The sequence below is a fragment of the Trifolium pratense genome, linkage group LG4, assembly GCF_020283565.1.
Source record: "Trifolium pratense cultivar HEN17-A07 linkage group LG4, ARS_RC_1.1, whole genome shotgun sequence".
NCBI lineage: Eukaryota > Viridiplantae > Streptophyta > Magnoliopsida > Fabales > Fabaceae > Trifolium > Trifolium pratense.
The window spans coordinates 31100803-31115338 of NC_060062.1; the positions used below are offsets into that span (position 1 = coordinate 31100803).

At 37.3% G+C, this 14536-nt stretch overlaps 1 protein-coding gene across 1 annotated transcript; it reads right to left on the reverse strand.

Moving 5' to 3' along the window:
- Positions 1-1597: 1597 nt before the first annotated feature.
- Positions 1598-3323, reverse strand: LOC123924395. Its single transcript, XM_045977271.1, has 8 exons — positions 2988-3323; positions 2724-2900; positions 2552-2649; positions 2385-2469; positions 2213-2299; positions 2073-2159; positions 1823-1958; positions 1598-1730 (listed from the first exon to the last, which is right to left on the reverse strand). Exons 2-8 carry the CDS (start codon positions 2898-2900, stop codon positions 1678-1680), a joined length of 723 nt encoding a protein of 240 aa, XP_045833227.1. The 5' UTR covers positions 2988-3323; the 3' UTR covers positions 1598-1677.
- Positions 3324-14536: the final 11213 nt, after the last annotated feature.

Sequence of the window (14536 nt, forward strand, 5' to 3'; positions counted from 1 at the left end):
CTGCCCTGATTGGACGAACATGTGCTAGAAGATGTGCTCCCATATGTCACAACAACTTTGATGACATATGACATATGATATATGTTTTGCTCTGATACCACGTTTTTATTTTTGCTCGAGGCTATTTGATGATATCTCCGCTGCTGCTGCCTCTGATGCATATATTTTTCACCTATGTGAAATTTTGTTTAAATGATGCTCTAATATTCCTTCTTTTGTGTGACCATGGTGATTTGAAGGATTGCGCTTTTTAATCTCTCAAGGGTAATGGCCTGAAATTGTTTTAGCCAAAAATTGCCAAAGGGGGAGATTGTTGGATATTTGAATTGGCTTAATTTTGCTAAAACAAATATGCTAACAAGATGTTGGAAAACATGTTACAACATCATATTTATTCAAGGAAATCTCGCGCATTTATGAGAGCATCTACTATATATGGAAATCCACTTAAAGAGCACGCTCAATGGAGATTTGATCTGATCAGGAGTTTTGAGGATAAGACAAAGTTAATGAAATAGCTGGATGACTTATCCTGTCATAAAAAGTCCTTTAAACATTTTTGGAAAGTCTTGATATATCCTTAATGAAGATTGGTAAAGTATCAAATCATCCTTTATGATTCTCAAGGAGCGTCTGAGCATTTGTGAAGAAAGAGGAGCGTGCCTAATCATTATATATACGAAGACCAAGCTCAAGAATATATATCTCATTGAAAATATTAGTTACACATATTGAGTCTTTGTTGAGTCTTTGTTGAGTGTTTTATTGTTTGATTGTAATTCTTGCTTGTGGATTCTATAACACGAGTTAAGAAGTAAGTTTGTTATTTTAAGGTTACTCCTAAGCTTTGAAGTACGGAGTTTACCATGTGTGATTCACTTGAAGCTTTTAAGCAAAAGTGAAGTGTTGTCTTGACAAGTTGTCACCACATCTTTCCAAACATCGTATAATCAACACAGGTTGTGTTGTGTGAGTGGAAGTGAGATGGGATCTCATGTCTAGGAGTTCCTAGGCAGAAGTTGCATAAGTAGTGTCGAGGTTATAAGGCGTAAACCAGGGTTTGCTGGAGGTCTTAGTGTAAGGCGTAAATCCTAGGGTTTGCTGGAGGTCTTAGTAACTAGAGCTATTAGTGGATTTCCTTCCTGGATTGGTATCCCCCAGAGTAGGCAGTTGGCTGAACTGGGTTAACAATTACTTGTGTCATTTATTTATTTTCTGTCAGCTTTTTATATGTTATATAAGATGTGCCAACAATAGAAAACAACATTATACACAAAGTAGTTGTTGGGACATCTTAGGCAACATCATTCTAGTGATACCAGAATTTCAGGTTTAATGACTAAAATAGTTAATAAAAGTGTTCAGACCTCATGAAGGTTCCTGGTTTGAATTGGGAATTCTTTTTGCAACCAATCAACAACATACAATGATGTATATTGGCTGTTATGCATAACATAGAAAGAGATAACATAAAATGTTAAATACACATTATCTATCATATTAGGACTCATGATCTAAAAATCAATAAATATAATATATATATATATATATATATATATATATATATATATATATATATATATATAATATGTTGTATTCTCCATACCAAAATCCTTTTTTTTTCCAATGCCCATTGGGTCAGATACAGTCCAGTTTTGTCCATTGAGGGTTTCAGCTCTAAAGGGAGTCGGGATGAGTGGGCTTCGTAACATTTGAGTGATCACTTCCCACTGCATATTTACATTTAAATTACAATGAGTTGTCAAAGTACGTTGACAAAGTAAAAGGACATAATAAAGTAAGTTGACAAAATTATCATTACCACATCTTGAATGACTGTTTGTAGGGTTGACATTTTGTTCTTCGAAGAATGGATCAATGTGGTACAACATTTTCTCATCAATGGAAGCAACCATAAGGTACCACAAGCCACAAATATCTTCAATTGGCACATAGATCTAAAATTGTATAATGATGGAATAACTCATTAGTTGATTAATTAAAGGGATATTGGAATACAAAATTATGTTAAATATTATCTTCAATTGGCACATAGATCTAAATGTTCATACATGGCTGAGGTTTTCAAAATCCGGCATCCAATACTTAGCATACTCTTCAATGATTTTCTCTATTGTGTCTCCTTTGTTTATAGAATGCTATAAACATGAAAATATTAAAAATAGATGTTTATGACTAAAAAAAATTGTACCACAAATGCAGGGGGCAGTGTCCACTTTGTAGGGGTTAACATTTGCTTTTGAGTCCAATTAACCTTTAATGCCATCATGTGTGCAATCTGCCAACAAGATATAAATTTCTCTTTCAATATACACAAAGACTAGTTAGTTATATCAATTGGAAAGCAAAGTGTAATATATTACCTCTGTTTCAACTATTTTTGCAGGACACAAGGTCATGAAATCTTTACGAATTCCTTCAAAGCCATCAAGCTTGAATAGTATCTCACTACATGAATGAGGTAAAATATCACAATTTGTTTATCATACAGAACTAAATGATATAAAGTTTTATGATGTGTAACAATTACCCCAGGTCATTAAAAGGGTGAAAAACATATGCAGAAAGTTGAGCTTCCTCTTCTGTTAGACTCATGGCTGGTGTGATAGTAAAGTTGGTCTTGATAAACTATAAATATATGTCTAGTATTAGGCATTGGTATTAAAAATATAAAAAAAGACTTAATAGTTGTATTCATTCACCTTAGACAAGGTGTGTTTAATAGTATGCATTGGAACATTCTTCACTTCAGTCTTAGCATCCAAGGGTTCTTTCTTAGGAATTTGCATTGCCCTAGAACTTGGTGAGGGCACAAAAGATAGCCTCCTCCTCCCCACCATGCATTCATTGTCAGTAGCAGTTGGAAACAAATGTGTCATCTACCATTTAAGAAAATAAATGGTTAATCAGTATCATTTCTTTAAGCTTACACGTAAATCTTGATAGTTTTTTACATTATTATATACCTTTGATGAAGATCCAAAACGGATTGATGACTCTGTGTAGGTTGAGTCTGAAGTGACAGATTTCACATTGAGCTTCTTATAAGTGGAAGTTGTTTTTTTTTTTTGCTTGATGACCCTTTATGAACAGAAGTTCCTTTAGGTAATATGTTGTTATCATCATCAGATGAAATGTAAAGAACAATGTTTGATATGTCATCTTCCAGTGGATATGTTGTACTCATTGGCAACAAAGCTCTTGCTGAAGTAGGTGGTGTAGCCTTATGCATCAAGTTTTCTAAGTTATCTAGTTTTACCAACATTAAATTGTGTATGGTGTGTAAACCATCAATACGATAATCCGTCTGAGACTGATTAGCCTGGAAATGTGATTAGATAAGTAAACATAGTTAAGCCATAAATTTCTTTTATTATATATATATATATATATATATATATATATATGTTTATCTTTTAAGGCGGAAAAAATGAATTTTAAGATTTCAATACCCTAATGAGTTCCAAGGCATGTTGCACAATTGATGTCATGTTTTTCATATTTGACATCACTTCATTGAGCAGTTCATGATGCTTCTACACAGTGTAAAAATAGCATAAGTTATAAATATTTAGCATTTAAGCATGTTTATAGTTTTAGAATGTTGCCCCATGAGGCATATCTGTGTTACTTCCCAACATTAACTCTTCATTCCTTGTAGAATAGAAAAAAATTGTTATAAATTCATATTTATGACTATATTTACTACTCACCAACTTAAATGAATGTCACTTGCAGTCATGACATTTGAATGGTCTCCATCACCTCCCATGTTAAAGACTCACTTGAATAATAGATTTTGTTGTTGAGAGAATAAGTATTTGTTGTTAAGAGAGTTAAGTGTAATTGATTCTATATAGTTGTTATATATATAGTATCTGTAACGACCCATTTTTCGTATTCGTATATTTTATTAAATGTATTTTATTTATTAATTGGCTTTTATTATTTTAGTGAGCGACGAATAATTATTCAGCCGAGCGTAAGTTATTAGACGCGAGAACACTCGTTTTGGGCTTATGGGCGTGAGAGGCAATGGGCCTAAGCCATTTGGGCTTGGTTCATGATAATGGGAAGTAGTATAAGTAGCAAGTCAAACATATGAATAGTTTCACAATTCATTTCTTTGAGTTTGAGTGAGTAAGAGCAAGAGCAAAACCATAGAGCAAGGGCTAGGGTTTGATCAAGAGAGAAAGCTTGAGCAAGAGAAGGCTTGAATCATCACCAAACTTAAGGTAAGAGATTAGAATTCATGATTCTTGAGTGGCAAGGAGAGGGGAGATTGTCTATGTCTCCATTCTCGAACTCTCCCACTCAATTTCTTTTAGACTTTTGATTAAGCTTATGTATGTGAGTGTGATGTTCTTCATCATCACTTTGTATGTGTTAATCACTAGATTGATTTCATGAAAAATATGTATGTGTTTGAATCATATTTGAAAAGTTTATGAAAGTTACTTAAAACCCAAGAAATTGGCATGATTTTGATTATTTGAGGTATTTGGATGTTTGGAAGGGATGATTAATGTTCCTTGATACCATATATGTTTGGAATGGCTGTTTATAAGAATTTATAACATGTTTGGAGGAATTTTTGAGTTGATTTAATGTTAAACCGCCTTAGAAAGCTCAAGAACAGATTTTCTTTCTGGTGTAGTTTGCTGAGCGAACAGGAGTTCGCTGCAGCGAACCTGTTCGCCACCAGCTCGCTACCTGTTCGCCATGTACCTGTAATCCTCTGATGTAGTTCGCTACAGCGAACTGAGCTTCGCTTAGCGAATAAGTTCGCTACCTGTTCGCTATGGATTCGCTTAGCGAACAGTACTGAACCTGCAACTTTTGTTAATGTTTGTAAGTGTGATTAGGCACTTGTAACATGGTTTAAGGGTATCCTTACATGATTGTTGATACATGTTGATACTGTTAATGCTTATTGTTAATCGTTATATGATTGATAAACGCGTATGCAATAAGTTGTAGCTTAAAGTGAGCAATGTTATGTTTTGGCATTAATTTGCAATGTTAAGTGAATGTGTTAGGATTTGTGTTCCCGCATTCATAAAAGAGTAGCTTCGAGCTAGAGAATATCATATGGTTGATATGTGTATACATACATGCATTCATGATTGTATGTGAACATTGGAAACTTGGGTTCCAATAACGAAAATGGATTATGTGTCCATAATGAAGCCGAGGATCGGATTAGATGAATCCATGAGTCCGGAGTTGCTATCCAACAGGATATAAAACTGTGTTGGCTTATCCAAGGGAGATAAGATGGTTCGGTAAGTTCCGACATATCCAGCATGATATAAAACTGTTCTTGGTCCACCGTTGGTGAGACATCTTGGTACCACATGCATTTAGTTATGTCTAGGGATGGCATGACAGTGAATTAATTGGCATTAGATACCTTAGGGTAAATGCGCATATATTTGGTAAATGGTATGTGACATTAGTTGGTTGAAATGTGTTGAACCTTATTAATTGATAATCGTTTAGTGCGATGTTTTGGCGTGAGTTAGAATATGTATGATGTAGTTCGAAAGTGTAAGACCTTTCTTATGCTCGTATGATATGCGATTATGTTTTCTAACTCTCTGCTTTGTGTTATTTGCTGGACCTTTGGGGGTTCAGATATTCAGGCTGAGGATTGTGCCGACGTTTAGACTGCTGTTCTAGCGTGGTGTTGAAGTACCTTTTGGTGAGGAGACTTAGCATAGATTACTCCTCTTAGTACTAGCTTTTGACTAGAGTTTGTAAATAGTAAATGCTCTGGTAATGTAACATCGAGTCGGGGGTTACGCTTGGATTTCATCGTATATCGGTGTTACCTTTTTGATATGCTAGTTCTTGTATAAGTGACATCCTTAGGGATGAATATGGCTTATGTATATATATATATATATGTATATATATGCATGCTTGGTTTGATTTGAATCCGCTGTTGCTTTTCATGTTAAATTTCATGACGCTCTGTGTGTATGCTTGTGTTTTAATTACCGCGTGGCACTCTGCCTTTACACTTGTTGAAAAGTTTTTAAAATTACGTCTTTTAAGGGTAGTATGGGTTAGGGTGTTACAATAGTGGTATCAGAGCAGGTCGGTTCATGTGAACCAATTAGGACTTTTCTTTTCCCCGTATGAGCATGTGTAGGGAACACTGTTAGTACTTTCTAACGTCTAGTTGTGATTCGTTCAGGAATCATGGCTGCTGCGAGAACGAATGCTCAGATTGCGGAGGCTTTGGCCGCACTCACCAACATAGTGGTTAGAGATCATCAACCTGGAAGAGAGGTAGAGATGAGGTTGGAAAGGTTCATGAAGCAGAAACCGCCAACATTTACCGGAGGTTACAACCCGGATGGAGCTCACAAGTGGCTGGAGGAACTTGAAATAATTTTTGAAGCAATGGATTGTTCCGAGGAAGGGAAGACAACCCTTGGGACATATGTGTTGCGTGAGGAAGCGAACGTGTGGTGGAAGAACGCCAAGTTGAGGCTAGGACCCGGTGGTATGGCTATACCATGGGCAATGTTTAAAAGAGAATTTTTGGTTAAGTATTTTCCTGTGGATGTGAAGAATAAGAAGGTGGTGGAATTCATGGAGTTGAAACAGGGAAATATGACGGTAGCTGACTATGCCGTCAAGTTTGAGACTTTGTGTGCGTTTAGTCCGCATTACAACACCTTGGAAGCGGAGGACGACAAGTGTGTGAAGTTTGAAAGTGGTCTACGTCCAGACATTAAGCATATGATTGGATTTTCACAGATAAGGGATTTTGCGACCCTTGTGAACAAGAGTAGGATCTGTGATGAAGATGGTAGGGCAAAGGTGAACTACTACAAAGCTGTGAATGACCGAAAAGGGAAAGGACAAGAGCGCGGAAAACCTTATGACAACCGCGGTAAAGGGAATACAAGTGGTGGTAAGAAGCCGGTGAATGGGAGTTGTTACAACTGTGGAGAACGGGGTCATATGTCTTATGATTGCCCGAAGAGAGGAGATAGGTGTAAGAATTGTGGAAAGCTGGGCCACAAGACCGAGGTTTGTAGAGGAAAAGTGGTGTGTTTCAACTGTGGTGAAGAAGGCCACAAGAGTCCGACTTGTAAGAAGCCCAAGAAGGTGATGGGCAAGGTGTTTGCTTTGAGTGGAAAGGATGCTAGCCTTGAGGACAATCTCATTAGAGGTACGTGTTTCATCTATAACACTCCTTTAATTGCGATTACAGATACGGGAGCGACGCATTCTTTTATTTCTTTGGATTGTGTGAAGCGTCTTAGTATTCCTTTAACGGATATGACGGGTAGGATGGAAATAGAAACTCCTGCTAATGGTTCAGTGATTACCCGACAAGTATGTCGTAATTGCCCCGTAACCATTTTTGATAGGCACTTTGGTATGGATTTAGTATGTATTCCACTTAGTGGTATGGATGTAATTTTTGGTATGAATTGGTTAATCTTCAACCGAATTCATATCAACTGTCGAGAGAAGGCCGTTGTTTTTCCGAAGCCGGGGGAGAACTTGCATTTGATGAGCGGGAAGGAAGTATCGGAAGCGTTGAAAGAACATGCCGAGATGTTCATGATGTTTGCATCATTGAAACTCGAGGGAGGAGTTAAGATAGAAGAGTTACCGATCGTTTGTGAATTCCCAGATGTGTTTCCGGATGATATATCTGACGTGCCTCCAAAGCGAGAGGTAGAGTTTTCTATCGACCTAGTACCTGGAACTAGTCCGATATCGATGGCGCCGTATCGAATGTCAGCGTCAGAGTTGAATGAATTGAAGAAGCAACTTGAAGAGCTGCTTGAGAAGAGGTTTGTTCGACCGAGTGTTTCGCCATGGGGAGCGCCGGTATTGCTTGTAAAGAAGAAAGATGGAAGCATGAGATTATGTATAGACTATCGTCAGTTGAACAAAGTGACGATCAAGAATAAATATCCACTTCCGAGGATAGATGATTTGATGGATCAACTAGTTGGAGCTTGCGTGTTTAGTAAGATCGATTTGAGATCTGGATATCATCAGATTAGAGTGAAGACGGAAGACATACCTAAGACTGCATTTAGGACGAGGTATGGGCACTACGAGTATTCAGTTATGCCGTTTGGTGTGACCAATGCACCTGGAGTTTTCATGGAGTATATGAACCGGATTTTCCATTCATTTTTGGATAGATTCGTGGTGGTGTTCATCGACGACATTTTGATTTACTCAAAATCTGAGGAAGAGCACGAAGAGCACTTGAGGATTGTTTTGCAAGTCTTGAAGGAGAAGAAGTTGTATGCCAAGTTGTCAAAGTGTGAATTTTGGATGAAAGAGGTGAGTTTCCTAGGGCATATAATTTCAAGTGGAGGAATCGCGGTAGATCCTGCGAAGGTTGACGCTGTGTCACAGTGGGGAACGCCGGAATCTGTTTCAGAGATTAGAAGTTTCCTTGGTTTAGCCGGTTATTATAGAAGATTCATCGAAGGTTTTTCGAAGTTGGCTTTACCGTTAACCAAGTTGACAAGGAAAGATCAAGCGTTTGTTTGGGATGGTATTTGTGAGAAGAGTTTCCAAGAGCTCAAGAGAAGATTGACTACTGCACCCGTGTTGATTTTACCTGATGCCAAAGAGTCGTTCGTCGTGTATTGCGATGCTTCGAAGTTAGGACTTGGCGGAGTGCTTATGCAAGGGGGTAATGTGGTAGCTTATGCTTCAAGGCAACTGAAGGTTCACGAGAGGAACTATCCAACGCATGATTTGGAGTTAGCCGCAGTGGTGTTTGCTTTGAAAGTGTGGAGACACTACTTGTATGGATCGAGGTTTGAAGTGTTTAGTGATCACAAGAGTCTGAAATACTTATTCGACCAGAAGGAGTTGAATATGAGGCAACGAAGATGGCTCGAATTCTTAAAGGACTACGATTTTGAATTGAGTTATCACCCCGGAAAAGCCAATGTAGTGGCCGATGCATTAAGTAGGAAAACTTTGCATATGTCATCATTGATGGTGAAAGAGTTAGAGTTGATTGAAGAATTCCGAGACTTGAGTCTTGTGTGTGAGGTTACTTCTTCAAGTGTGAAGCTTGGAATGTTAAGATTGACGAATCCTTTTCTTGAAGATATTAAAGAACGTCAGAAATCGGATGAGAAATTGATGGAGAAGATGGTACTCATCAATGAAGGTAAGGAGACCAATATCAAGATTGACGAAAGTGGAGTCATGAGATTTCACGGAAGAGTTTGTGTACCGGATGTACCCGAATTAAAGAGAATGATCATGGAAGAAGGTCACAGGAGTGGTTTGAGTATTCATCCTGGAGTAACCAAGATGTATCAGGATTTGAGGAAGTTGTTTTGGTGGCCGGGAATGAAGAGGCAAATTTCTGAATTTGTTTATTCATACTTAACTTGTCAGAAATCGAAGATTGAACATCAGAAGCCGTTTGGTTTGTTACAACCAATGTTTATACCCGAATGGAAATGGGATAGCATTGCAATGGATTTTGTGGGAGGTTTACCGAAGACCAAGAAAGGTAACGAGGTGATTTGGGTAGTAGTAGATCGTCTGACGAAGTGTGCTCACTTCATTGCTATCAGGAAAGGTACTTTGGTGCCTAAGTTGGCCGAGATTTATGTGGAGCAGATTGTGAAGCTACATGGTATTCCAACAAGTATTATTTCGGATAGAGATCCGAGATTTACTTCTAGATTTTGGGAAAGCTTGCAAGAAGCTTTAGGAACGAAGTTGAGGTTGAGTTCAGCGTATCATCCTCAGACAGATGGTCAGTCGGAGAGGACGATACAATCCTTAGAAGATTTGTTGAGGGCTTGTGTTTTGGAGCAAAACGTGAATTGGGATTCTTGTTTGCCGTTGGTAGAGTTTACATACAACAACAGTTACCATTCTAGTATCGGAATGGCACCGTTTGAGGCTTTGTATGGGAGAAGGTGTAGGACACCTCTGTGTTGGTATGAAACTGGAGAAGGTGCAATTCTTGGACCAGAGATTGTACAAGAGACAACAGAGAAGATTCGGATGATTCGTGAGAAGATGAAAGCGTCTCAGAGTCGACAGAAGAGTTATCATGATAAGAGGAGGAAGGACATTGAATTCCAAGAAGGGGATCATGTATTCCTACGAGTTACATCGACTACTGGAGTAGGACGTGCGTTGAAGTCAAGGAAATTGACATCGAGGTTTATTGGACCGTTTGAGATTTTGAAGCGAGTTGGGAAAGTTGCGTATAGGATTGCATTACCGCCATCATTGGCGAATTTGCACGATGTTTTCCATGTATCACAGTTGCGCAAGTATGTGTCTGATCCGACACACGTGATTGAATCGGACGATGTTCAAGTGAGGGATGACTTGACCATCGAGACTGTGCCTTTGAGAATCGAAGGGAGAGAAGTGAAGAGGTTGAGAAACAAAGAGATTGCATCCGTGAAAGTCGTGTGGGGAGGACCGGCTGGTGAGAATGCAACGTGGGAGTTGGAAAGCAAGATGAGAGATTCTTATCCCGATCTGTTTCTAGGTAATTTCGAGGGCGAAATTCTTTTAAGGGGGGTAGGATTGTAACGACCCATTTTTCGTATTCGTATATTTTATTAAATGTATTTTATTTATTAATTGGCTTTTATTATTTTAGTGAGCGACGAATAATTATTCAGCCGAGCGTAAGTTATTAGACGCGAGAACACTCGTTTTGGGCTTATGGGCGTGAGAGGCAATGGGCCTAAGCCATTTGGGCTTGGTTCATGATAATGGGAAGTAGTATAAGTAGCAAGTCAAACATATGAATAGTTTCACAATTCATTTCTTTGAGTTTGAGTGAGTAAGAGCAAGAGCAAAACCATAGAGCAAGGGCTAGGGTTTGATCAAGAGAGAAAGCTTGAGCAAGAGAAGGCTTGAATCATCACCAAACTTAAGGTAAGAGATTAGAATTCATGATTCTTGAGTGGCAAGGAGAGGGGAGATTGTCTATGTCTCCATTCCCGAACTCTCCCACTCAATTTCTTTTAGACTTTTGATTAAGCTTATGTATGTGAGTGTGATGTTCTTCATCATCACTTTGTATGTGTTAATCACTAGATTGATTTCATGAAAAATATGTATGTGTTTGAATCATATTTGAAAAGTTTATGAAAGTTACTTAAAACCCAAGAAATTGGCATGATTTTGATTATTTGAGGTATTTGGATGTTTGGAAGGGATGATTAATGTTCCTTGATACCATATATGTTTGGAATGGCTGTTTATAAGAATTTATAACATGTTTGGAGGAATTTTTGAGTTGATTTAATGTTAAACCGCCTTAGAAAGCTCAAGAACAGATTTTCTTTCTGGTGTAGTTCGCTGAGCGAACAGGAGTTCGCTGCAGCGAACCTGTTTGCCACCAGCTCGCTACCTGTTCGCCATGTACCTGTAATCCTCTGATGTAGTTCGCTACAGCGAACTGAGCTTCACTTAGCGAATAAGTTCGCTACCTGTTCGCTATGGATTCACTTAGCGAACAGTACTGAACCTGCAACTTTTGTTAATGTTTGTAAGTGTGATTAGGCACTTGTAACATGGTTTAAGGGTATCCTTACATGATTGTTGATACATGTTGATACTGTTAATGCTTATTGTTAATCGTTATATGATTGATAAACGCGTATGCAATAAGTTGTAGCTTAAAGTGAGCAATGTTATGTTTTGGCATTAATTTGCAATGTTAAGTGAATGTGTTAGGATTTGTGTTCCCGCATTCATAAAAGAGTAGCTTCGAGCTAGAGAATATCATATGGTTGATATGTGTATACATACATGCATTCATGATTGTATGTGAACATTGGAAACTTGGGTCCCAATAACGAAAATGGATTATGTGTCCATAATGAAGCCGAGGATCGGATTAGATGAATCCATGAGTCCGGAGTTGCTATCCAACAGGATATAAAACTGTGTTGGCTTATCCAAGGGAGATAAGATGGTTCGGTAAGTTCCGACATATCCAGCATGATATAAAACTGTTCTTGGTCCACCGTTGGTGAGACATCTTGGTACCACATGCATTTAGTTATGTCTAGGGATGGCATGACAGTGAATTAATTGGCATTAGATACCTTAGGGTAAATGCGCATATATTTGGTAAATGGTATGTGACATTAGTTGGTTGAAATGTGTTGAACCTTATTAATTGATAATCGTTTAGTGCGATGTTTTGGCGTGAGTTAGAATATGTATGATGTAGTTCGAAAGTGTAAGACCTTTCTTATGCTCGTATGATATGCGATTATGTTTTCTAACTCTCTGCTTTGTGTTATTTGCTGGACCTTTGGGGGTTCAGATATTCAGGCTGAGGATTGTGCCGACGTTTAGACTGCTGTTCTAGCGTGGTATTGAAGTACCTTTTGGTGAGGAGACTTAGCATAGATTACTCCTCTTAGTACTAGCTTTTGACTAGAGTTTGTAAATAGTAAATGCTCTGGTAATGTAACATCGAGTCGGGGGTTACGCTTGGATTTCATCGTATATCGGTGTTACCTTTTTGATATGCTAGTTCTTGTATAAGTGACATCCTTAGGGATGAATATGGCTTATGTATATATATATGTATATATATGCATGCTTGGTTTGATTTGAATCCGCTGTTGCTTTTCATGTTAAATTTCATGACGCTCTGTGTGTATGCTTGTGTTTTAATTACCGCGTGGCACTCTGCCTTTACACTTGTTGAAAAGTTTTTAAAATTACGTCTTTTAAGGGTAGTATGGGTTAGGGTGTTACAGTATCAGTCTTTACTTTTATGGAAACTCAATGTAATTAGTAAAGTAACAAATTTTTTCTTTCATTTAAGCAAATTTATACTCCAATTGTACTATTTAAAAATATAAAACTAGGAAGTTAAGTGAATCAACCAACGTAGACTACATGGAAAAGGAGCAGGCAGAAAGATAACATAATATAAAGGGTTTTGAATTGGCTAACACAAAGTTTACTTAACTAAAACAACAAAAAGATTCATAAAAATCATAAATGCAATCACAATGAACATGATCTTTAAAAAGTGTCCAAGTCCAAGACTTTTTATATCCTTAACATCCTTCCTGATTACATCAAGCTCTTCCTCCATGGATGGTAGCCTATTGCCTTGAGACCATATCTCAGTTCTATAATCAGTAACATTCTGTGATTGAAAATAATCGCCGTTAGTCGGGTGTGCCCAATCAAAGAATCCACAAACGTGTTGCTTGCAACAATAGTAAAGTTTGTTTGGATTCTTTGGCGTAATTGCTATGTTCACCTCTGCAACTTTATCACATCTGCATTTCCTCTTTTGATATTGTAAATGACTTGCACGTCCAAAGTTGGTAGCACTTGATGATGACATGTTTTTAAGTTTTGGTGATAGTATTTGAGTGTGAGTGGTGAACTGGTGTGAGAGATATGTTTGTTAAATGAGCAACCATGAAATATTTTTAATGGAAATGAGCAAACATGAGTGCGTAATGAATATACGTATTCACCTAATTTAATGTTTCTTAAGTAGTTCTCATATAAGGGTTTTTAATTAGTTTTCATCGACTCAATATACATATTGTTCTAATTTAAGATTTCTTAATTAGTTTTTTATCGATGGAATATAAACGGTGACCTAATTTATGGTTTTTAAGAGATTTTGAGTTTTATCAATTCGACCGTTAAATATCACCTACTTAGACTAACAAACAAATGAGAATAAAATTTTTGATGATCGGACTCCGAATGTATAGACCGATGGTAATAACAGTCTCACCGGAAACCTAGTTTTATTAAAAGGGCCATGAAGTTTGACTAAAACTACCGATTTCAACAAAACATTTTGAATTTTATCAATCCGACCGTTCAATATGACCTAATTCTACTAACGAACAAATGGGAATAAGAATTTTGATGATCGGACTCCGAATGCACAGACTAATTGTAAAAACAGACTCATCTAAAACCTAGATTTAATGAAATAAACATGATGTTTGACTAAAACTACTGATTTCGACAAAAGATTTTGAATTTTATCAATACGACCGTTCAATATCACCTAATTAGACTAATGAACAAATGTGAATGAGAATTTTGATGATCAGACTCGAATGTATAGACCGATTGTAATAACAGTCTCACCGGAAACCTAGTTTTATTAAAAGGGCCATGAAGTTTGACTAAAACTACAAATTTCGACAAAAGATTTTGAATTTTATCAATCCGACAGTTCAATATCACCTAATTAGACTAATGAACAAATGTGAATAAGAATTTTGATGATTGGAATCCGAATGTATAGACTGATTGTAATAACAGTCTCACCAGAAACCTAATTTTATTAACAGGGCCATGAAGTTTGACTAAAACTACCGATTTCGACAAAAGATTTTGAATTTTATCAATGCGACCGTTCAATATCACCTAATTAGACTAATGAACAAATGTGAATAAATTTTTTTATGATTGGACTCCGAATGTATAGACCGATGGTAACAACAGACTCACCGGAAACCTA